Consider the following 26,350-nt stretch of genomic DNA (forward strand, 5'->3'; position numbering starts at 1 on the left):
TGCTATGAAACCGCCGTTGTCATGAGCTCATGCTTCAGGTACTTTTAGGATCAAAGTCGGTGTGATGTGGTCTGAATCAATATGTCCGTACGCTTTGGTAAATTGGGGTTAAGCTGTATTGAAGAAGGTGAGAATAGTTCATTATGTCGTACATATGGGCTGAGTGTGTGACGCTGGGCACAGTCAGTAACAGAAGGTGCGTTACATGACCCTTTCTGTGTGTGTGTGTGTGTTTAGCACAGCAAAATGATACATCATAGGGACATAGACTACACAGTGCAGCTCTTTTCATTTAATATATATTGCATTATTTGTTTTAATCGTAAAATTCCATATTATATTTAGGATTCATTCATGACGTCTCCAGTGCTTCAGTAGTTATTATTATTTATATTTTACTTACAAAGTTTGTTGTGACTGTGATGCACAAGTCCTATTGGCAATAAACATGTTTGACTCTGAAAAAAAGTACATTAGAAAAGCTAGAAATTCAAATATGTATTTTTACATCAAGTTATTAGCATTATACACTAATATACTGATATTTGGTAGGCTTTATTTCTGGGAGCTCTTGTGCCGCTGCTTTGTATTTGCTACACGAGTGAACCCGTGAACACAAAAGAGATTTGTTTTCGTTAATGGAGAAGCAAAGCTTTTCGTCATTTCTTAGTCAGTCTTCTGTAGAAAATACAAATGGAGATAAATTGACTCTTCACGCAGTGAATCATCCATTAAAGACACTGCAGGAGCAGCCCTGTGACATAACGTAGCTTGATTCTGAATATGTTCTGAAAAAGGCTTTTAGCAGCACTCTGTTTTATATGATGTTACTCTAAATGACTTGAAACTTTGGAGCCAGTTTACTGAGGAGGCCTATGGAGGCATGAGTGTGCCAAGTTACAGACCTTCTCAGTGGGTAGATGATGCATTATGTGGGGACCGATTATGTATATGATTAATTAATCCTTTGCCAGTGCCATTATTTCTTATATCGGTGAAGCTTGGCGTGTATTATCACAATATGCCGTGGCTATTTAATTAAAAACAATATAAGGCATGTACTGTAATGTTTCCACATGTTGCTTGTGTTAGTTTTGTTTGTGTGGACTTTAGCATCTAGTTCCGGTTCCGCCGACAAAAAAGCCAATTGGATTCTTTCATTGGATTTTGGATTATTGCAGAAAATAAGCTCTGTGGCAAAGAGGAGTTATTAATACTTGCATGTTTAGCTCAGCAAGATCATCTAAACAATTGAACACTACTTTTATGGTCTTTGAAGGGTGAATGCAATCAGCAGAAGAAAAAAACTAATGCTAGGCTATAGACAAGCTACACTTGGTGTACTAGTGTTTGGTGCGGTGCCGTTTTGTAGACTAATTTTGCCACATGTAGGCAACCGCCTTTTTTTCATTTAAACACGTAAAAGATTCCAAATCCGTGAGGACAGTTAATGACGTAGTTTATGTCGTGAAACAAAACGTTAAATCTCTCAAGCTTGTGTTAACCACACCTTATTTCAGGCATCTAACCAAAAACCCATCAAAAAAATCCATTGACTTCCATGATGAGGGAACCGGATGTGCAAACTCATTTCCTTGTTTTAGGACTCATTCCCACAGCACTCTATAATAACCCAGAACAGCTATTGACAAATCAAGGATCATTTTAGTCTTTCTGCACAAATTCAACAGATATTAACAATGTGAGACGGGTATGTACTTCCACTCATTTGCTTCTTCATAACACTAAAACAAACAAAAATTACAATTCCCGAATTTTCATTAAAGAGTAGTTTGAAGTTGCAGTGCTTAGTGTTTATGCAACTACTACAACAGTAAGCTAATGTTACATTTATGATTTTAAACCATGACAATGACTAATTCGTCATTAAGTTTCCACAGTTACACGCTTTAATTAACGGAAACATCCATTTCATTCAAAAAAACACTGTTCCTTCAATACAAATTGAGAGCAACACCCAGGCAGATCAATAACAGGAGTTCTCGTTAGCCAGAGCAATTATTTCTATTTCACAATGTATTTAAAGAGATAAGTTACTGATATGCACCTACAATTTCTTTTTTTAAATGCCCATGCATACAAACCCTATTTGTCATATTCCAATTAATAGTATGTTAATCTTTGCGGTATATCATTCCGCCTGCAGCAACCTGACTTCACAACAGTTTTTACTTTATCAGCCAATGCTTACTGTCATCAGACGGAACAAATAACATGGTCAATCTCTGTGATGTATACAGCCAGTCAGCTAGTTTGAACTGGTTCTTGTGTATTTCTGTATCCAGACAGGTCAGTGAGCCGAGCTGGAGGGTGTGAAGTGAGTCTGGCAGTGCATGAGTGGTTTTGCGTAACAGTACAAGCTGCAGAGAGAGAAAGATCCCATATGCAGCATTAAAGATGTGTTTGTGCTGAAATGGATGCAGTGGATTTTCCTGACAGGAAACTGGATTCTACCAGACAGTAGAGATCTGAATCTAACAGAAGAGCAACTTGCTGCTCTGCGGGCTGCAATGTTATCTTCAAAAATGTATTGTTGGATGTGGTTCATACATTTTTAGACAATCACAAATATCCCCCATATCCAAAACTTTGTTGCATTTCAGGCAAAGATCCCTGGAGTCGGCTTCTTGAAGATCCACGCTCCCTGGGACGTTCTGTGTCGAGAGGCTGAGTTCATGAAGCTCAAGATGCCGACAAAGAAGGTATTCCTCCCACCAGTCAATTCTCCATTTGTCACGTGCATATTTACCGTGGATTTTTCCTGAGGCTAACTGAATTGGCTCTTAGAGCGGGATAGGGTTAGAGTGGGATAATTAACGTTTCATGTTCATCTGTCATTTGCATTCATGTAGCATTATAACACCCCCAATGGGACCAATTTGTGCTCATACAAGCCTTGGAATGAGATTTTAAAAAGAATCCAATAATCCATCGAACACCTCACTACAGTGTACCTGATAGGTAACTGTCACCTTACCTGATAGGTAACTGTCAAAATCAGAGGTATTGGATATCGGCACAAAACACATCAGCTGATATATTGAATCAATATCTAATTCTACCCTCGAGTCTCTATGGAACAGTGTGCATTTCTGGAGACAAATACCGACAAAATGACAAACTGAGCAGTCAGGATTTAGACCATGCCATAGCACACTGTCCTTTTATAGCACTAGGTGAACAACACATTAAAAGGTTTAAAGGCTATCTTTCAAGTAGATTTAAGCAGTTCCAAGTCAAGTGCCCCTTATGTTAGTGAAGGTGTCCCGCAAGGCTCGAGTTTTGGTCCTCTTCTGTTCGCTATACAAATAAACAATATCTCTTCTCTTAATTAATCTGGCCACCTCAAACCTACAGTCTGCTTTTGGTGCATTTCAAATCAGTCTTGTAAAACAAAAGCTTGTTTTAAATACTTACAAAACAGACTATGCTATTTTCAAGAACCAAACCCTTCAGGGCTCTCAAAGTGAGTAAGTAGACCCTTATAGATATAGGCTCAACTAGAAAAACTGACGAAAACCTCTGCTCTCTGATCACATCTAAAAACAGTATTGTAATATCAGATCACACAATATTGTAACTCTTAAAAAATAAAATGAGACCAACTGTATAAATATAGGATGCAAATGATGCAATCTAGATGAATGAAGTGTCTTCTGCCTCCTCTGCAGGTTTACGAGGTGAAAGAAGGCGGTAATCTGGTGGAGAAGATCCGACTGTTCATTCACAAAGTCACAGCTCCTCTCCACCCAAAAGTGGACTCCAACCGGCCACAAAACGTCAAATCCCTCTCCCACCCGTTCTCCAGGGAGAAGAAGCACCTGTGAGTAAAAGCTCTGCTCTGCTGTCAGTTGTGAAGACGGAGAATCAAACTGACTGTAATGTTTCTTAGACGTGTAGCTTGGTACAACTTTGCTTTGCCACATACAGTAGATACTTAGAAAAACTACATGCCAAAGAGTTTTATTGACAGCTAGTGTTCGGGGTAGAGTACAATAAAAATAGAACTAGAAATAAGTAAGAAATGATCAACCAAAATGATTCTTTGATCAGTACATCTCTATTTACTGTGATACAAACCAATATGGTTTAAGATAAGATCTTTCTGACCAGCATAAAGATTTTGACATTTATAACGGTAAACATTCATTTATGTAGCTTATGTGAAGCTATGCTAGTGCTAATTCTGTGATATTTGGGTTTACTGATCTGTTTTATGATGGAGGCTGTGACCCAGTAAAAGTCCTGCAGAGCGATCTTTCGACTAGGAGACACGCTGTTAGTTCCCGCTGTGAAACGAGAGGTCAATGTTGGTTTATTGGTCACGTGACTTGCGTGATGTTGACGATCTTTTCCTAAACCTAACCAAGTAGTTCTGTTGCCAACTGAGTTTCTTGTGAAGACGGAAGTTTATTTTGAAAATACCCTATGCATGTGACGGGCAGAAATTGACACGTGTTGCTTGACATTTTGTAGGAAAACGAACAAAAAAGGAGGAGTAACTTTTCGTAAGATGTATACGAACCACTGTATGAGGATACGTTTAACTATGACACTCTAGGTAACCCTCTAGTGTCATTGTTAGACGTAACTAGCGTGTCAGTTGATGCAGAGGGGCACTGATAAAGCGTCGTGTTTGAGGAGTTGGGAGCGAGAACAGGTTGGACAGACAACGCCAGAGACTAGCTGGTGAACAAAGCGGAGCATTTAGCAGCTAAAGAGAGCTGTTGGAGAGCAAAACAGAGCCAACAAGGAGAAAGAGTATTAGACTTAGATTCGCCCTGGTGCCCAGAGACACAGCTTGACATGAATGCTATGAGTTGCCCTATTTATGATGGATAAGCAACTCTTTGCTAACACAATAGATGATAACAACTTTGTGTTTACAGCTTGTTCTGCTGTTCCCATTTGGCTAAAAAATGTGTTCAGCTTTAAAATGTGGATATCAAAGAAAGGAACCCACACATTTTAAATATCTACATAAATGACTAAATTGTCCAATTTGATCCAGGTTAGTTAGAGAAATAGTGTCTGTCCATTGAAACTTTGTCATAAATGAATGTTGCTTGAAGCAAATGATGGTACAGTCAGTCATCAGAATTTAAGGGAAGAGGCAGACTATTGCAGCTGGCTCACAATTATACATATTCAAGTCAGAAAATCTCCACTAAACGACCATAATTATCTCACAGTTCAGTCCGATATTTCAAGGTTGCTAAGATATCGAGATCGTGTTGGAAAATGCTCCCCAGCTGTTAAATATAAGTGATTTCTGTGTTATTGTAAGACTCTTTTGCAGAGAGCTTTAGCCTTTTGTAATGTAATAAAGTGTATTTCCATTTTTTCACGTTGTTTCACCTCTGAGCTAAAGCAAAGCAGCTTTAATTAACCATTCAGACAGCGTGGAGAGATAACAACCACAGAGGTGTAAATTGAACCAAAAAAATCCCTCAACAGCATAACAGGATGGCTGAAGCGTGACGCTCTCTTGCTGCCTCAGCCTTCTCTCTCCTCCGAGCAAAATAAACACATCTAGCCGAAATCACAAGTCATCTACTTTTCTCAACACTGTGTTTGTTAAAAAAAATTGCACTGGATAGCTAACTGGATTAACTACGGACATAAATCATGACTTCACTGACGCTTCCTGTTCAGTGCCAGCGAATAAAAGCACTTCCAAAGGCAGCGATCAGAGAAGGAGAATGTCTTAGCATAAACGTCAGCCTGCTGGGACGTATGGAGGAGAGAGTGGGCAGCGGGCAGCTATATTTACATCTCTGACTAACAGCTAGCGGGAGATCTCCCTCCACGTCTTCTCCATCACTTCATCTTCATCAATACTGGAAACACTGCAGGCCTGTTCCCTGATATTAAGCCGAGTTATAGATTATACAGTGTAGAGTGGCTTTTCAAACCACATGAACTTAATCTGGCTTCTTCCACATGCTGCTTCTACATTTAGACTAGTCTTAAATTGGAGGCAGCAGGGACACAAGGACCATTTCAGTGCCAACAAGCAACACTAGCTACACAAGTACTGACTGACTGACAGCAGCGGCCCACTCAGTATCTTGATGAGATGCTTTCAGTGCACACCACACTTCCAAGAGCTTTCCTTCTAAGAATTACATCCATATGTACTAAGTCACTGGCAGAAATGTCTGTAGATTAACGTTTGGTCTTATTTTGAGCTTTACCCTTAATATTACACGCAATTAACCATGATATGTGATTGCATTAATATCAGTGGTGCAACGGATCATAAAACTCACTGTTCGGATCGTATCACGGATCAGAGTCACGGATTGGATCAGCGCAAAAGAAAAAAGGGAGCAAATATAACTTTTAGAGCTCCCTGATCACATTTTTAATCCGTACGGATCACAGATCAAGAATGGTCCGATACACCACTAATTAATATGATGTTTTTTTAATGGCATATTATTGTATTCCTGCAGGTTTTAAGTGTAATTTAACATTAAGTGTGAGGTTATATTTTACAAATATTCCTATTCATGTAAAATTACAGGAAGTGTATTCCTTTGAATTGCCGGTCGTTAAGCACGTAAGTTTAATAAGTGTTTTTATGTTTTTTAAGGGTAATTAAAAGTATTTGTAGAGATAAATAAAGTATTTACTTTAAATAGACAATTGAAAAACATTATATTATTGCAATATTATATCTTTACAGAGCTTACTATACTTTTGACACATTTCTTTAGCCTGGTATCATGGGAGTTGTTGTCTTCACCACCACTGCCAGCAGGCCTGCTAACAAGTCTGCGGCTAAAACTGTATCTTGTGATGTTACTGCTCTTTAACATAAAATGCATCTATAAAAATGTATAGATGTTCCGGCATGATGTCGGCTAAACACAGAGCCGATAACAGAGTAGATAAGGAGAGGAGTGACCAATAAATCAGTCCTGAGGAGGGAGTGAGAGCGTGGACACAGCTCATCGATCTCACAGGGGATGTGTGTCACTGGGTCACAAGAAGCACATTTCAGGAGCTATCAATTGAGGCCTGATTTAGGAAGGTAATTCATTGATTGAGGTTGAGGAAGAGTTTTTGTCAACTTTAAACAAACTCAAACAAACATCGCTCTACGTACAGTTTGTCCCGATTGGCAGTAAATATCACAGGTGATGCAAAAATCGCTGCTGCAAGTGAACTGCTTATGAACATGATTAGTAGGAGACAGGGCTGGCTGGTTGAGGATTTTTAGAGCCTTCTTGCGTCTCTTCCTTTCATTTTTATCTTTTTGATTTGAAATTGCAGCCTGCAGCTTGCACTGCACTGACACATAATGACCTAGCCTCCATTTCATTGTACTTGTGCATTAACACACATCACGTGACTTCATGGTTATACTTTTAGTCCTATTTGTGGAGGTCTTTTTTTTTTTTACATCACATATTTTATCTCTGTTATTATCTGTTTATTGTGTGTGAGGTGGACAGCAAAAACAACTTCAGCATTATATTAATAATATTAGTCTGCTATTGTTGTTCATCTCAGCTCTCCTCACTTTCTCTTTCTAATAATTACGATGAAAGTAAAGAGAAGCATATTTAACAAATATGCTTCTAACAGTTTGCACCCTATATGCAACTGAATTTTATGTTCTTTGTTTCCAGATTCGATCTGTCTGACAAGAATAAGTTCTTTGACAGCAAGACCAGGAACTCAATAGTAAGTATTAGTTGAAGAAGATGACACGTTCTCACTCCAGACTCGTCAAATACGGCTGCTTGGTCAGTGGCCATATACTTCAAACTATGAGACTCTACGTAGCCCTCTAGAGTCAGTTGCACATGCTAATTTCCGGTCTTTCCATGCGTACACTGACTTTTAAAAAATAAACTTCAGTGTTCACAAAAAACAGCTCGGTTAGGTTTAGGCAAAAAAACTACTGGGTTAGGTGAGGAAAAGATCGTGGTTGGGGTTAAAATTAGTATGTGTTACATAGTTAAGTACATGAGGTATGCTAAGTACGTTACATAACATGTTAAGTACACAACGTATGCTAACTATGTTACGTACGGCTACTTCACTTCACTCACATACGTAACTTTAAATATGTCAATGTTGTCATACAGAACAGAGGTCTCCTGGGTGAAAGTCATGTGTCCGTTTGACCCGTACTAGTTCACTCCTGTACACCCACCATTACTGCGGCAGAGTATAGTGCCATTGTCAGAAGCGTATTGCCACGGATCAAGCTGCCGTGTTTGACGACTTAGGAGTGAGAACGGCCGAGTTCGAGGTGGCTCCTGTACAAACAGTGTTAAATTCAGCACAGTGACAGCATGTGTTTGACATGTTGCTTACATGGTTGTAGATTCCCCTCCTTTAATAGAGACGAATTTGCTTTTCTACGTAGACCCTATCATCCCCCGATATGCACTCCCCCCCAATAAGACCCCTTGCTTCTATGTGACTCATGAAAAACAAATTCATTCTGTGAATCTGCGTCGTACATGTGCAGCTGCATTAGCATATGCACGTACACCTACACAGCACCTCGCAGAGCCTGACTAATGACTGGGTAATGTGATTGGCTTCTCATTAGTGGATGGAGCTCCTCAATCAGTGCAGTCGTCGTTCTCCCAGCTGAGCCTCGGCTCCCATCAATAAAACTGTCAGCCTCTCTGAGGACGAACATACAAAACTCGGCGGTTTGCCTGCGATGTTCTCCCTCTTAACAGCTTCACCTGTGCTATTAAACAAGTAAAATATTCATTGTCATGATTTTAAGACTGAATGCTTTTTTGTATCGTCAGGTCTACGAGGTACTGAAGAGGACTAGATGCATCAAAACCAAGTACTCCATGGGTAAGACCTCTGCCTGTAACTCTAATACAAGAGATAAATCAATATGCAATTAATGTAGGTGCTGCGTTCATTGGAGTAAAGTGTAATTACCACCTCAAGAGAGGATGAGCCGTTGTCTGCATTGACCAACACTTCTACAAAACTCTCGGCTGGATTTGCCGACCGTCTGAGCCGTCCGCCATGAGGCCAAAATTGAAGTTCCTCCTGACTCTTAACTCGTAGCGTTTGACGTGCAGATTTATGATCCTGAGAGAAAGAAACCTGTCTAGTGCAGCGGGTCCAGGACCTTTCCTCTTGTGCTGCCATTGTGTCAAACCTTAGCTACCTGTGTGCTACATTTCTGTCGCCTACGCAGTACAGTGTTGACTGACAGTGACGGCTAACTGGTCAGACCGGTCAGCCTTTTAACTGAGGTCAACAGCCTCTTGAGTGTTGTGTAGTTGAACTCATTTGGAGAACATCTAAAAAACGCAGGTTTGTTTCTGTGGCAGAAAATGCGAAGTAAATATGTGAAAAATTAAAAAGGGCATATTTTAAGTTTAAGGACTGGAGGAGAGAAATCAGGTGCACTTAACGTGTATTAACAGTTGTTTCAAAGTGTTTCACCCAGCGTCGGAAATACACGAGGGCAAAGGGCAAAACTGCTCCTAAGAAATATCATTTTGCTCCTGATATCACTAGGAGAGGGGCAAAAAATGCCCCAATAATTTCATCTAATAATAATGATAATTTAATGAACTTGTCAAAAACATCGTAGCCTATATGACCCGGTCCAGCGAAGGACTTTGAAAGATAGCAGAAAGATTAACGTGAGACAACATCCGGTTTCTTCAGACTAAGATGCCAACAAAGTATACATATTGCATAATGGAAATTTGATTAAATGAATTATATTCACATTAAGTATAAAACATGCTACCTGCATCTCGTGATTTAAAGGGAAAATACACCTAAATTGTGCATAAAGTGCCTTTATTCTTTGATTTGAGGGGTTGCTGGAAATTAATAATACCTGACTGACAGTCGATTAAGATATTTTGCTAAAACTCTGAACTGAATTTGTACCTTCAAATGGCACATTTTTGAGATTTTTAAGGTGCTATAAAAATGTTTTTCTCAAAAATTCCACACAATGACTGATGTATATGTAATCAAGGCATCGTTGACTTAATAATTGTTAATAGTTGTTTAAAAAATGTAATAATAACAATAAATAACCACAAAGAAATAAGAATAAAACTGAATATGATTGTCTGATTTATGTTTTCGGTTTGTTTTTTGTTAAAAAAAATCTAAGAAAACACTTTGAATCTGTAGACTACTGCCTAATAGTCTTATTATTGCCATTTGATGACAATTGCTCATACACTGTAAGCTTAAATAAGTATATTTATTATTTTGAACAAAGGTTAAATGTTATTTCACAAGTTTCAAAAAGTGCCCCCAATTTATTTTTAAATGCCCCTGGATTTCAGTCAGTGGGGGCAAAAATTGCCCCCTAAAAAATATGTAAATTTCCTACCCTGATTTCACCCTAATATTTAGTTTGTCTTGGCAACCAGTATGTGAACACAGCAGTTGCACTTGGATTCAGGCCAAAACAAGCCAAAAAAACCAAGGGGCTAATGCAACTATTATCATTACCAATAGGAACTGCTTTCCTGTTAATATAACAAACCAATACAACTCCATGATGGAGCTTCATCTGTCTTGGAAAACATTCCCCATACATGTAATTCTTCACCAAGAAGTCTTCCTTTTTAACTTCGAAGACGAAATGTAACAGTCACTTCTGGCTTTGACTCTAAGCTCTTCAGTTTCAGTTTTATACTGCTGCGTGCGTCTCCTCCCAGATTATAATCCTATTAAATGTGCCTTCTCACAGGGATCACCAGTCTGCTAGACAACGGCACCTACACGTCTGCTTATCCTCTACACGATGTGAGTATCACCATCGCACTTCACGGCCACCTCTCCCCCGCTGGCCTGAGAACAGTTGATGAATTGCTGCTTATGTACCGAGAGAATGACTCCAATTCAGCAAGTTTCTAATGTGAAAATCACCCAAGCTTTTCCAGCTCAGCGACTCGTATCTTATTGTTGAATTAAAGTTTTTATTCATGACACGCATGATAAACAAAAGTGTATTCATCGTTACCTACAGGGAGAGATCGAGGGGGTGAACGCAGAACCTAACGACAGGAAGGTAAGTTGATGAATTCCACCAGTCAATAAATTGAGTCAGATGTCACCACAGCAACACTTCCGGTCAATTAACAGATAATCATCAGCCCAAAGAAAGCATGAACGGACAAAACACAACCTGAAACTAGACTGCAGTGCCTTTACGTTCAATAAACCAGCCCAAATCCACTTATACTGTGCAGACACGGCAACCTTGGCTAGCAACCAGAGCAGTGGTATGGTGTCCACTGATTGGTAAGGTGCCAATGAGGTGTTTGATCCTGTCCAGGGATTTTGATAGCTGACTTTGTCAGGTTTCTCAAATGAGGTCAGAGATAACTCTGCTATTACAACAATGATTAAATAAAAAAGAGCATTTCGTTTGTACCAGATATGAGCAACAATCAGGACACGATTTAAATGTAGAAATCCAGTTTGTCCACCAATTTGGTCCAAAAAAAAGAAAAATATGTTACTTTTCACCCTGTGTCTTGATGAGTCATAATACATTTGACTTGCCACCGCCACTGTAGAGATTCGGAAAATGCGTCTCAAAGTACAATGTACTTTGGAGTAAACAGTGTGTGGACGAATAGCTTGCGAGTTAGCTAACCAAACAGCTAGCTTGGTTGGTAAGCCAACTAACCAAACAGCCAGCTAACTATAAACTAACCAAACAGCTAGCTTGGTTAGCCAGGAGCAAGTCTCTACCCAGCTAGCTACAAAAGCTAACCCAGGGGTCTAATTTCTGTGCCGAACTGAGCGTTAAACATGATACATGTGATTTCTGTAAAATTGTTTTACTAAGAAAGCTTTAAAAGGCTCACACCGCTCGTCCCTATGTCTGTTTCTTTGCTGGAGTCGCGTTTCATGAAATTCTGCAACAGAATGCTTTTGCCACAATTGTGTCAATCGGACCCAAGTTTAAAATGCAGGAAATGTACACAAATAAATGTTGACTAATATGATACTGCGTCTCCTTGCAATCACAACAACATGACCAGATCTTCTTCTACAGGTCATATTTCACCCAATAACAGTTTTTAAAGTATTTTTTTTCATCCGGAACAGATCAGACTAAGGCAGCAAAATGCTCTCAAATCGTTAAACTATAAACTTTCCTCATAGAGATGAATGTTTCCACTAAGTTTAAATGAGTTTTGGACCCCCTGTCCGCCAACACAGCGATACATTGGTGACTGAAACATGCCACTCACTGAATTACACCTTAACGATGGAGGCCAGACTACCAAGCTAACGCGACAGCGTTTGTGCGTCTCTGAGCATTTGCCTCCTACTGTACGAGAATAAAATTAACCAGGCGACTGAAAAGAAAATAAGAGCTCACGTCGAGTCTGAAGTCATCTCCTCCCCTGCTAACGCTCTCCATAATTATACTGTGGGCTGTGTGTCACTAAGGCAACAGCCTAATAATTCCCCCTCTGTTGTTCTCAAGCATCAGGAAAAGCTTTAGCTCGGTGCTTTCAAGTGCCTCCACAGCAACATATTACATACACCCTTCTATATCACAAATCCCACGTGTTCCTGTTTAAGATATAGATTTTCCTCGGCGGACGAAATGAGAATGTCGTCTCCGAGCTCAATCTGGCATCTGAACGCCTGCCTCCTGTGATTAAAAGCCTTGTTGCCTCGCTGCTCTGCCTGTGAACGGAGTGTGATCTTGTGTGTGTTTCACAGTGATTAATGTGCTCTTTGCCTACTAGCAGTGGGACCAGAGCACATACGCAGTCAGCTGTTTGATGATCATTGTAAGGACCTGATCATACAGCAGTGATTTGCATATAAATTGCGCTAAGAAACACACACACACACACACACACACACACACACACACACACACACAGGTATCAGTGTTGTTTTGGTCAGACTTTTAAGAACACACTCGTTCCCAGTCTTACATTTTCCATATAACATCATAAATTATATATGACTAGAATTAACACTGCAATAAATGATGTTCTGCTCACATGCACATATCTGATATCAATGAACACCCCAAACTAAACTGTACTGAAACAGTAAATGTGGAAAATGCAGCTTAAAATTAATCATTTACTGAAGAATCTGCTACAGGTGGTTACGAGATGAGATCAGTCCTACATTTCACCTTCCCTTTTTACTGAGGTGGAAATTTGTCTCCTAATAAAATACGAAACATGGATTCATAGAGAGAATCTGTCTTTTCTGAGTATTATTGCATTAAATAAGGTTCACATTTCTAAATGCGGATCTTCCAGAGGGCTAGCAAGAGAGATACTGAATGAAGAATGATAATGATGAAACAATCTGCATTAATAAAAAAGACTAAATGTTTTTGGTCCGCAAATTCAAAAGTCAATGCAATTTAAGAACAAAGGAACTAACTTATCTACCTAATTACTTGCGGTTGGCCTGGTGTATGTTCTTAAATCTGCAACATTTTGGGTGCAAAAGGAGCTTCCTCCAGCTAGTCAGCATTATGCCCATTTCACACAAATGTGCAAAGCTAAAAGCGTCAGTGGCGCCACGCAAGCCATTAGAAATAATAGCTTTCAGAGCACACTGGCGTTGTTGCCACGGTGTGTGTCAAAGGCCCATTAGTGAACTGAATCTTCACTGGCCTAACGATCTGATTAAACCAGTCAGTTTTCAGCTGATCGGCCAATCAGTCTCATTTACACACGGCTGACACATTTTTAAGCAGCACACACAGTAACGTCACAGCCACACGCCCACACACACACACACACACATACAACATGTGGAAATATAAAGGTTGCAATTTGTCAAAACTACAAGTCCAAAATAAACCGTGGAGGAACAAAATTGTGTATTTTATTCATCCAAATAACCACTACAGATGACAATAACAAAGTAAGCATTTCGAAAAATTTACAGGTCAGACAAAAATCGGAAATTGGGAATCAGCCAAGAAAATTGCCATCGGTGCATCTCTACATCTCTTTGATTACATTGATTTCTCGTCACCCAGCACTTCCTTTGGTTGTGTTCTTATCTCCGTGTACACCACAAGCTTGGCACTGCTGCCTGAGACAGCATGTGCATGAATATGCTGCATCAGTGGATTCATTACATATTGTGAAAATATAATTGCAAGGAATTATGCATATATATCTGTAGTGCATCAGAGACCTGGCTGTGATTCACAGTGATGAATAATAAATCATCGAATAAAAGCCAGTGGGCAAATATCTGATGACCACCATAAACAAGCAAAGGCTAGCGGCTAATAAAAGGCCGGGTCCATTAAGTTTCATATCATTTAGCACATTTCCACAGCAACAATAAAGTCATGTGACACTTACCACTCTGCTGCTCTCGGTTTCTCTTTTTGGCAGTAAAGCAACTTAATACTGGAGCTGAAAAAATGAGTCAATTGATCAATTAGTTAATCAAATAAGAATTAAAATAATTGTTTCGATAATCCTTCAAAGTAAAAACAGCGAAAGCTCACTGGTTCCAACCTCTCTATAATACGTACAGTATATTTTCTGCTTTTGTTAGACTGTCTGAAGCCGTAACCATCAGCTCTGGGAACTTGTGATGAGTATTTCTCACTATTTGCTGACATTTTATAGACCACACAAATAATCAGTTTATTAAGAAAATAATCCCATGGTTAATAGTAAATGTTAATTCTATTTTATGTTAGAGAATATACATAAATCTATCAAACAAACATGGTAACATGGAATAATCCGCTCATAACTCGGACGATTGAGCGGCTGATGGTCCGTCTCTAATTGCGTATAATTACTGACTCGTGCTTCTCTTCACAGCTTCTGTACGAGGAGTGGGCCAGCTACAGCGTCTTCTACAAGTACCAACCTATCGCACTCATCAGGTCAGATTCGTAGCACTGCTCTTGTCACTCCCAGCAGGGGAATCGTAGACACGCTTGCAGTTCTCATACGTTTTGCCGTGGCCGGTGCTCTCACAGCAGCTCTAACTGCCCTGACCAGCCTGCAGGCACGAAAGACAGACCAGATTGATGCTTCACTGAAGCTCTTCCACAGAAACAACTGTCATGTGCTGAGCTGAATGTGGTCCAGGGAACAGACTGGGAATGTGAGCTGAATCTCATGGGGTCTCCTATCTAACACATTCTGCTCGGGGAATGTAGTACTGGTGTCATTTGACAAATAATGTGGCTTTGATATTGATTTAATATAATGACCATTAGGCCTACCCGATCCTATCGACCGAAATCTCATTTGTTGAAGTCGAGGTGGAGAGAAAAATGACTTCTTGACCCTTTTAGATCATATCGGTGATCACATATTGTTAATGGTGTAACGGACCATTGCCGATCCGTGATCCGTACGGATCCCCCCTCACGGTTTTAGCAAAGAAGGAGGTTTGTGTGGAGCCACAGTCCTCTGCAGCTCCGTATCACACTTCATTCTGAGCCCGCCCACTTTATAGCGGTCCAATCAAATGCAAAGGATTAACTGTTCACTGCTCAAATATTCTGTTTCACTGGGGAATTTGTCACAGTACAGAAGCTGAAGATGCGCTAACTTTTGAATCATTACGACTTTAAGGGAGAGGTATAATGACTTGTTTGACAGTGACGTACTGATGTTGTAAATGCTGCAAACACCTTCGCCATCTCTTTCTACAGGAAGTACTTTGGGGAGAAGGTTGGACTATATTTTGCCTGGTTAGGAGTCTACACACAGATGCTGATCCCTGCAGCCATCGTTGGAGTCATCGTATTCCTCTATGGATGTGCCACTGTCGATGAGAACATACCGAGGTACACACACACACACACACACACACACACACACACACACACACACACACACACACACACACACAATCATTTTCTCTAAAAACGTCTGTTCTGTCTCTTCCTCCTGAAACTCCCCTTCATTTTTGTCTTGTACTTTTGCAGCTGCATCATTATTTGTTAGCTATCCAATTAGCCAGCTAGTTCAAAACAACTGGTGGTAAATGGTTAATCTACTGACCTGCACATTTTTATGATGTAGTCATTGTGACGTCACCCATTGGTTTGTGGACTGCTGTTTTGAAGACTCGAGTTCGAACGTCACGTTGTATTGAAAAAGACTTGAGACTCACAATTGAGACCATAAACATGTTTACAATGTTTACTGAGGTAATAAATCAGGTGAGAAGTAGAGTCATTTTCTCATAGACTTCTATACAATCTGACTTCTTTTTGCAACCGGAGGAGTTGCCTGCTTGTCAGTAGAGAGAATGAAAGTTTTAAGACACTTCAGCATCAGCTTCACTCGGCAGAACTGGGGGTTGCCGCACATTCCAGCACAAATTGAATTGTTATAAGAGTTTAATCTGAAACAAGTGTAGTCTTGTTTACTGTTAATTCATTTATAATGATTCTTAAAACCAGTTGATTCCTATGGAAAACAGGATGACTTTATAAAACACCTTGGGCAGTTTTCAACAGCAGAAACAAATGGCCTGTTGAGATGGAGATCTCTTGCATTGATGGTAAGAACCAGGCTAAGACCACAACCTGACTCCACCCATTCACACTAAAGCTTTAGGTTTATTGTGACATCAGCTCATTACAGGCTTAACATGTACAGAGCACATTAGAGTTTGGCAATAGGATGGTATTCATCTGCAATAATACCTTCATAATGACCCATAACTCTAAACTGCAACTTACTCAATACACCTCACGCAATATATACAACACAGAGTTGACTCACGGACAAGAACACACGCTCACGCTGCACATTAAACACTGCAGGGGACTATCTGCCATAAAATCTGACTCATCCATAGTCATCAGCATCTCAGTCTCACCTTCTGATCTCTCCTTCAGTTGAAGCACTACTGAAAAACCATACTAGATGCATAAAGAAAAAAAAACACATTGCTATGATGGAAAGACAGGAATAACCTCTCAACATCTCGCTGACAGCTTCTACAACAAGTACTTTTCAACAGAAAGACAAATAGCATTGAAAACAACAAAATAGATCCATTTCACAGACGTCGGGCCCTATTCATCAATATCACTCACCAAACGTTTGGTGTGAACACGGCTTACGCCTTCATATCCTCCCTGAAGCACTGTACCATTTTAGGTTGATCTAGATATCGGGAAATACTATCAAATGTGGGAAACTTCATATTACTGTCATGGCCCAGAAAAACAGACACGCTGTAAACAAAATATCTTAAGAACAGTATTTCTCAAAGCGGGTGACATTGCACCCTGGGGTGGACGGGCCAAGAGTGCCGTAATATTGTTCATATTGTTGTTCATTTATTGTGCTTTTTGGATATGTTTCACCACATTAAAACAATTGGTGACATTTACATGAACTATGGTTTATGTTACGTTTTTAAAATATATTAAAGCAGGTGGGAAAAATACCAAATAATAGTTTGTTTATCCTTGTAAATCTTAAAAAGTAATATAATATTATTTAACTCTTAAAAGGCGGCTGGGGCCTTCCTATATGGAGGTGTTCTCCCTATACCAGCCTGGGTTTCCTCCCACAGTCTAAAGACATGCAGGTCAGGTTAACTGGCCCGTAAGTGTGAATGTGAGTGTGAATGTCTCTGTGTCTCCGCCCTGTCGGTGATTGACCGGTGACCTGCCTGGTGTGTGTGTGTGTGTGTGTGTGTGTGTGTGTGTGTGTGTGTGTGTGTGTGTGTGTGTGGGGGGGGGCTGACTATAGTGCAATGCTCGCTCCATCACAACATTCAGATGCTTGAACACACAGCCTGGCCTGTGTGCTCATGCAAACAGCTTCCCACTGCGCTTCCTCGGGTCCTCCAGCAATACACCTGTCACACACCAGAGTCACAGCTCCTCACTGTCAGAAACACCGCTGAAATACAGTCCAGGGGAAACAACATCAGGGGAAGACGTTACCGTTTATAGTAGGCAAGGTAAACAACCTGGGCCCCTAATTAAAAGGGATAGAAAGATTTCTTATGGTGTTTAGATATAAGAAAAATGTTTAATTATAGTCCATAGCACATAAAACTATGCAACTCAACTGTACACCACTTACTATTTACCTGTTATTTAAGATTATTATTATTGTAGTTTTTTTTTTGGTCTGAAAGAAGACAGGTTATGAAAGCGAATGACCCCAAAATGTAACAATGTTTTTTTGCCAGGGATGTCTCTCCTAAATATTGAATGTGTTATATGTTCAATTTGCACCAAATTCAACTGTGAATTAAATGGGATTAAAGTTGAGATGTGCAAAGCAGATACACGCATACATACAGAAGGACAGACAAACAGAGATTCCTTGCTTTATGGTTCAATAAGCATCGGTCGTTGGGTGTCTCGGTGTGCCTTTTGGCAACCACTGCTTTAGACAGACAACATGTAGCAGCACTTCAATTGTAACATGTTTCTTATGTTTTATTCATTCTGATCTTCCTCCACCATAATTCTTTTCTGTCCTCCATCCCTTTCAATAATTCATCAGTATGGAGATCTGTGATCCCAGGAACAACATCACCATGTGTCCGCTGTGCGACCGCGCCTGCAGCTACTGGAAGCTGGGGACGGCGTGTGGCACGGCGCGAGCCAGCCACCTGTTTGACAACCCGGCCACTGTCTTCTTCTCCATCTTCATGGCCCTCTGGGGTGAGATAAAAAAAAGACACGCACATCCAGCATGCCATAGGATGGGTTCTGGATCAATGAAATAGGCTATCTAACAGAATTAAAACACATAGATCAGCACACCAAGTAGCTCCCTTTAGGAGGATTTTTATTGCTGTGTAACGTTCCCAGCACCAGGCTCTTCCTTAGACCTTTGTGGTGAAGACACATTTTGCATCCCGTCCAATGAAGCCCATGAAATCCATTCAGTGCTTTTGGCAGACAGACACAAATACTGAACCTCCAGGCGCACATGAAATGTACAATAGGAACCCGCAAAGGTAACTCCTCAGCAAACACAGAGCCGCTCCTCCTCTTGATGTCTTGCCAAGCCACGCTGCCATCTGTTAAGCAGCAGCAGGGCTGCAGACCAGGGGAGGTGTTGTATTTTTGGATGAAGTCGGTGTCTGACCGAGTCCCAGCACGCCGGCCATCTGGGCTTGCGTACCGCAGACCCAATGATGGGATATACCGTCAAACTCGATGCACTTGTTGGAAATCACTGTGGTAGCAAAGTAGCAACACATGTGCATGTGTACACAATGAAAGTACTTCATCATGCTGCAGACTGTTGCCGTATTGTCAACTCATCCCATGAAAAGACCCAAAGCAACAGTGAGCGTATCCACTAACAGAGGGTGTGAATCAAAGCATTTAAGCCTTTTTATTTCATGAAAAAGGAAAAACTAGATTTCCATCTTCATTAGGAACCCACAGACTTGGAGCTTGGAGCTATAGAGACTAGAGTAGGGAAGTATTGAGAGATTGAATCATGCACTACTGGTACAGTGTGGGATTTGTTTTGAGTAGTGTCAATTGCACTGCCAATGTCATTGCTAACGCTACAATTAAAGGCTTATAGTGATTATAGGTGCAATTATTCACGCCGGGTAAGTCTGCCAACACACCTTCAAGTGGCCATGTAGTACATGTCTGTACAGATGGCATGAAGAAATATATATTCATAGTTTTTTTCTTGTATATTTGCCACTTTAATCTAAGAGAACATCCATGTTTATTTCTTCTCATAAATATACAACTTTATTTTTGGAAATTCTGAGTTTTTTTCTCAGAATATTACCCCTTCCCCCAGCTCCTTAATAATTGTTTGTTTTTTACCAGCAATGGCCCTAATTGGCCGTTGTATATATATTGAATGTACTAAAGGGTAAATGTAAGCGGGTAACTGTGAAGCTCTTTGATGAGTCGGAAGGTGTTGTAAATTGTTTAATTGATCTGATTGACTTTGATTGTGATTGCATTGAAACAGGAAGTGCTTTTACTTTGAAGCCAGGAAGTTGCATGATACGTGGCTTCTTGACGCTAATGGTGATGATGATAGTATGAAAAAAATTCAAGTGTCGAGTGCGAGGGCGCGTTCTGTTCACTTTAACAGTTTGTTATACTGCAGTTCAGAAGTAAAGTGTTCCGTGTCTTGGTCCTCATCATAAGCTCCACTTCACAACAGAAGGTGAAAAGGCGCCCCATGAATGCACGTCCATTCACCATATGTGAACATGAGTGCAGAAAGACTCACAATATGAAAGATTGCACGTTCACACTCACGTATTCTTGTCATGGTGTAGACAGTGTAGACGTTCAACGCGCCTGTGTTCAGTTTGCTGTGTCTGCTTGGTTGTGCAGCCGTTCTCTTCATGGAGCACTGGAAGAGACGACAGATGCGACTCAACTATGTCTGGGACCTTACGGGCTTCGGAGAGGAGGAGGAGGTGAGGCAACGCAACGAGTAACTTTGGCATTCACACGTTAAAAGATACACATGCACGAATGTCCGAGCTGTAGAAGAAGAAAAAGCTGGAGCAGGGATTTAGAGAATTGGGACGAACACTTCTCCAAATCTTATTTCGCAGTTTTGCGAAGAAGGAGAAGAATATTTTCCACTCCCACCTAACGAGGAGACGTTTATTACCTTATGAAAGGACACAGAAGCTTTTCACTGCACTTAGCTTAAAAGTCACAAAGTAATGAAAACGACATAGAGGTTAGGATGGGAATGCACCTCGTCTGCGCTCCGTAGTGAGTCAGCCCTCAGCAAACACGTCCCACACAAACACCACGGCCTCAGGGCATCTTTTAAAATCACGATGAAACGAAACAGTGTACCACCATTTTTCTGTTTTGTTCTAACGGTGAAATGTTTTAATCTTCAGAGACAACGACTGCTGACTGACTTTTGTATGTTTTTTGTGTGTGTGGTTTCACAGGAGGAGCATAAGGTTTGGATCCGTGATTTATATTTGCTTTAACTCACCTTCTCTCCTTTTTTTGTTGCCTGACTGTTTTAGATCCGTTCTACAGCCGCTAATACTAACCTTTTTCTCCCTCAAGCTGCCTCAGGTATTTTCACTTGACACCCCTTTCATCTTCCCTGCTCCCGTCTTATGTTTTGTTTTTTTCCTTTCTGTAGATTTTCTCTTTGTCTCTGAGGTTCGCCCTAACGCTGGCCATCCCTGTGGCCTCTTGTTAGTGTGGCCTCTCAACACAATGCTGCTGCTGTTGTTTGTGATGGCAGCGGAGTTGACCGGACAGTTTTGTTGACTCATAGCTCTTGTCCTTGCTCCTCTTATAATTCCCTGAGACAACCGTTCCCTCCATACCCATAAGGAGGGCAGCACGCACAGTCCCAAAGTCAAGTAATATACCTTTAAATAGAAGAAGTGGGTGCAAAATATGGGCTGAGCTCCCTCTTTAAAACTTTATAAAAGGAACACAATTCATTTTTACATGCACATTTTTTAATATAATTGATATAGCCGGTATAATTATTTAAGCTCTTGGAGACTGAGGTTTCCAATATTGTTCAGTAATGGTGCAATGAAAGTAGCGACTATCAAAGGGGACCCTTTTGTCCTCGCCCACAAGAAACTGACAAGGGCTTATGTAATCTGAGCTTACTTTTTATTGTGCCCACGTGGACATGTTGGCTCGGAACACAGTGATACGTCAAACTCATACATTTCTAAAATACCTGAAAATAAGTTTCCTGTAACAGGACCAAAAGAGATCAAAGTTGCAGGGTATCTGGTTCTAATTTGCACCTTAAAAGTTGAATCAGTGAAACATGTACAGCCTTTTGAAGTGTAAAAACTGAACTAAAATGTGTTGTTATATTAACAGATATATTTTTGAAAGGTTCTTGTAACACAGAGAATCATCCACCTTATTGTTCTGCTTTTACTGCACCACAACTTTACAGTCTTGGTTCTGTCTCCCAACTCTCATCTACATCAAGCGTTTAGCAGCCAAATTATTCTCAGGTGTTGGTGGAGACCAAAACAGAGCCAGAAGGTTACCAGAAAGCGCTAGCTATCCGTAATTCACGTTAACTATGATATTAATTGGGATGCTAATTACTGATGGCGAAAAACAGGCTTCAAACAAAATGTTGTTAATGGAAAAAAAAGGAACTGCCAACTCCTTAGAGTGAACAACGACATAGTTCTGACCTATTTGACCTGAAATGGGACCATAAATTACTAAACGAACATCATGCTGTATTGAAGACTTGAAACTAGAGATTTACACCATAAACTCATGTCAACAATGTTTACTGAGGTAATAAATCAAGTGAGAAGTAGGGTCATTTTCTCATAGACTTCTATACAATCTGACTTCTTTTTGCAACCGGAATCGCCGCCCCCTGCTGGCCAGTAGAGAGAATGCAGGTTTAAGGCAGTTCCACGTTGGCTTCCAGGCAGCTTCTCTCTGCATTTGGGTCTTTTTGTGTCTGTCTTCACTTTGTCCGTCTTTCGGCACATCAGCTTGACACGTGGATCTACGTGCCAAAAGCGACCGTCTAACAAAAGCGACCGTCTAACCCCTCAGCTTTGTTTTTATGATACAGTTTCCTCTTCATTCCTCTTGGCTTACTGCAGATTGGGTCGACGCATTTTTTCTCTTTTCATGAACAGAACGCTGTACTCTAATTCAAACACACCATTTGGCAAAAAGCTTCATGCAAACAGGCTGCTCATTTTAATGTTATCCCTCCATTCTGAAATACCACAATGATCATTTTCTAACAGTTTGTTGGCTTGTGCACTCACTGCTTCATAACATATCAGGTATAGCGTAATCAGTAACTGTAACATCCAAACTGATTTCTTTTCTCTTTCCAGGACCACAACCGAGCGGATTACGAGTCCGGGGTCATGAAAAAGTCAATGAAACAGAAGCATTCCACCCCGAAGGTAAAACCGATTAAAGCATTACTGAGTCGTCATCTTTTAGAGATCAGCGATAAGGGCTTTGGATTGCCCTGCCTGAAGGAATTTTGGCTTCTTTATAACAGTCTTTCCTTGTTTTATGTATGCAAGATTTTACGAAATTATCTTGTAAAAAGAACATTTTCTTTCTTTGTCTCAAATCTCCTGTTACTTAGTGAACTCTGAGTCATCGTTGATTACTTAAAATGTGGTCAGAATCACGTGAGACATGGTTGTGATAAAAGAGCTATGTGAGCAAAACATGGTATGTATCTCTGAAACGCTGTGTCACATAATCAGCTTCATGTCATGTGTTTACATCCTTTATACAAGACTGTATATAAGAAGTGGATGTAGTCATCGTGATGGCACCCATTGGTTTGTGGACCGCCGTTATGAAGCCTTGAGTTTGGCGATTTTGCCATCGCCATCTTGGATTACGGCCGTCGCCATGTTTTGTTTTTTTGCAACCAAAACAATGCGGAGGAGGGACTTGGTAATGCCGGATACGACTCTGGTAGTGGCAGTGACCTGTCAATCACAGTAAGCCCGCCCTAAAGCATACTCCGCTTAATGGTCTATTTAACTCTAAATGGACCATCATTTGATAAATGGGCATCATGCCGTATTGAAGAAGACTTAAAACTAGAGATTGAGACCATAAACTCATGTTTACAATGTTTACTGAGGGAATAAATCAAGTGAGAAGTAGAGTAATTTTCTCATAGACTTCTATACAATCAGACTTCTTTTTGCAATCACAGGAGTTGCCCCCTGCTGGTCAGTAGAGAGAATGCAAGTTTTAATTAAGACACTCATCGTATTGGCTTCACTCGGCAGAACCGGAGGTTGACGCACGGTTTCACTTCATTTCAGTGCAGTTTGGTATTGAACTTGCAGAGAAAACGGGCAATATTTCTGGGGTTCAACCAAGCAGCTTCCTCTCCCTGAAACACTAAAACATGCACCGACACATTTAACGAGGGCATGTCTATTTGGGTTATCATCCTTTTGACTTTTGTCTTGTACCAAGGTCACATCTTACTTCTCATCAAATACACACACACAGACAGACAGACACACATACACACACACACACACACACACACTTCCTGAGCTTTCTGACCCAGTTCTCAGCAGGCTTGGATGTGACATGATGGCTCGGAGCGGAATTAGCTGTGCTCCACTGCCGCCACATAGTGTCTGTGTGTGTGTTTATGGTGTGTGTGTGTGTGTGTGCTGCGTGCCCTCAGCATTAAGAGCTGCTACTGACAGAAAGACATGACACAAAGGTCCAAACAGCTGGAAATGCGGTTAATGTTTCAGACATTCTTCATGTCAAGTCTAGTGACTCACATAACTGTGTTTGTGTGTGTGTGTGCGTGTGTGTGTGTGTGTGTGTGTGTGTGTGTTTGTGCGTGTGTGTGTTCAGGACGAGAAGGTGAAGCTGACCTGTACCGACAGAATGTCAGCTTACCTGACTACCTTGGTGATGATGATCTTCATGGTGAGTCTCGGCGGCCTTCCTGCAGTGTTACGTTCCCTAGCCTTTGTGTTTCTAACTAATGTATGACATTTGAAGCAAAGATATACACTTTTTTTGCACTCAACTCAACAGTTAGGGAGAGCAGGGCTCTAGTTCAAATGTTTTCTTTAAGCTATCTAGGGAGAAACTTCCACGTAGCTTTAAGGATTTTGGGCTTTCAAAAGAGGCGAAAATGATGTGCCTAAACACACTATGGAAGAGAATACCCATGGATACACATCATGCTAGCTGACAGCGAACCTTTAGCTGAGTATTTCATGTGTTTTTTTTATTGTGTGACGAAACTAAAACGGCTGCAACTTTCGGCTGCTGTCTGGTCAGTGTGCTCCGTGCAAGCTGGTGTCTACTCGGCTCTCTGTAGCATCACTTAACAGATGCGTGTCGACTGCATGTTGCTGCAGTTCAACTAGGCCAGGGATCGGCAACCCGAGGCTCCGGAGCCGCATGCGGCTCTTCGGCCCGTCTCCCTGAGGCTACATACACACTAATACGTTTAATACGAGTTTTAACAAACAAAAACTATCTCCGTCCACACGGCGTTTCAGCATTGTTTTCGAGATCCAGACTAAAACGCCTGAAAACGAATATCACGTGACTATTCACGTACACTGGGAATGCAGTGGGTGCCGGTGTTACGTCCTACTGGTTTTCAAACCTACTGGTTTCTCTTCCGTGTGTGTGTTGTGTTCGCGTAACAGCAGCAGCTGTTTTCTGCCTCTGTTGCCAGATTCGTCAAACATTCACAAACATATTGCTGGAGATCTAAAAGCCTCGTCTCATATATATTGCGGAGATTACGATTGTATAAGTGAGCACTACATCACAGCCACGTATGAAGAAATACATTGAAGAAAATCTATTTATGGAAAGATCGCATCAACCTGGATTCGAACCCTGTCGAGCAAAATAGTAACATATTCAAAAACGGCCGCGCTACGCGATCCACTTCTTGCATCTTACAAAGTAAAGCGCCTTTCCTTGTAGTTGGTTGATCATGATTTGCAGACCTCCACCCTCGGTCCGCCCTCGGTAAACTATTAATGGATAAATCCAAAAGAAGAAAAGTCACGGAGGAAAATGGAGAGTTTCATTCTGCGTGGACGTATTAATTTGCTTTCACTGCCAACGATGCTGGCTTACCTGTATGATTGATATTGCCGACCCCTGAACTAGACCAACAGAGTGGTGGTGAAATGAGTTAGCTCTTTATGTCACATTCATGTCCGGAGAATCCTTCAGTTAAACTTTTATGCATATCCATATTTTCATCTCAGCAGTGTAGCAAGTGTGTAAAATGTTGAGTTATTTCAATATGGCCAATACATTTAATCAGCATGTCACATCTTGCATGTGTAGCCACAATTTGAACATTAATCAGGCTCACTCCCCATCACAAACATGCTAGATATAATGCTATTTACAACTTTTTATTGAATTTGTCAGAGGACAATCGTTGGACACAAGGTGCAATAGACAAGGAGTCTTACACATATGAACAGTATTTAACACAAATATACATATTATCATTGTTTTGTAAAAAAAAAAAAGAAAAGAAAGAAAAGAAAAGGCAAAATGAATATAAGAATTACCTTAAATTACCTTAAATTATTGTGTGCATTTCTCCAAGGTATGGGCGTTTTGATACTTAGTATTTATTTTTTAAACTTGTGTAATAGTATTCTAATGTATAATATATGTTAACCAGATCCTTACACATGTTTCTAACACCTGACCCCACATTTTATACCCAATCCTGACTTGAACCAATGTTATATTTTGGTTTGCCCAAAAAAATGTCAACAAAATGGTCCAAAACTGACCCAAACCCGGGTTTTGTTGGGACTCGTTGGTTTCGGGTTTGGTAGCAGGAAGCTATTGTGT

At 40.6% G+C, this 26,350-nt stretch overlaps 2 protein-coding genes across 2 annotated transcripts in view; one reads left to right on the top strand and one right to left on the bottom strand.

Moving 5' to 3' along the window:
- The window catches only part of LOC306702447 (hatching enzyme 1.2-like), a 219,633-nt gene that overhangs the window by 157,359 nt on the left and 35,924 nt on the right, over positions 1–26,350 (bottom strand). The window lies entirely within an intron of this gene.
- Positions 1–26,350, top strand: part of LOC306694082 (anoctamin-1-like) — a 64,922-nt gene that overhangs the window by 20,896 nt on the left and 17,676 nt on the right. The window contains exons 4-16 of the mRNA XM_079156797.1: positions 2,625–2,723; positions 3,693–3,844; positions 7,662–7,716; positions 8,808–8,859; positions 10,745–10,800; positions 11,024–11,065; positions 14,844–14,908; positions 15,689–15,823; positions 18,519–18,679; positions 20,342–20,427; positions 20,923–20,934; positions 22,837–22,908; positions 24,356–24,430. Of these exons, the coding sequence (XP_079012923.1) occupies positions 2,625–2,723; positions 3,693–3,844; positions 7,662–7,716; positions 8,808–8,859; positions 10,745–10,800; positions 11,024–11,065; positions 14,844–14,908; positions 15,689–15,823; positions 18,519–18,679; positions 20,342–20,427; positions 20,923–20,934; positions 22,837–22,908; positions 24,356–24,430 (1,062 nt within the window). The remainder of the gene's footprint in view (positions 1–2,624; positions 2,724–3,692; positions 3,845–7,661; positions 7,717–8,807; positions 8,860–10,744; positions 10,801–11,023; positions 11,066–14,843; positions 14,909–15,688; positions 15,824–18,518; positions 18,680–20,341; positions 20,428–20,922; positions 20,935–22,836; positions 22,909–24,355; positions 24,431–26,350) is intronic.

This window comes from Pholis gunnellus, assembly GCF_910591455.1.
Source record: "Pholis gunnellus genome assembly, chromosome: 1".
NCBI lineage: Eukaryota > Metazoa > Chordata > Actinopteri > Perciformes > Pholidae > Pholis > Pholis gunnellus.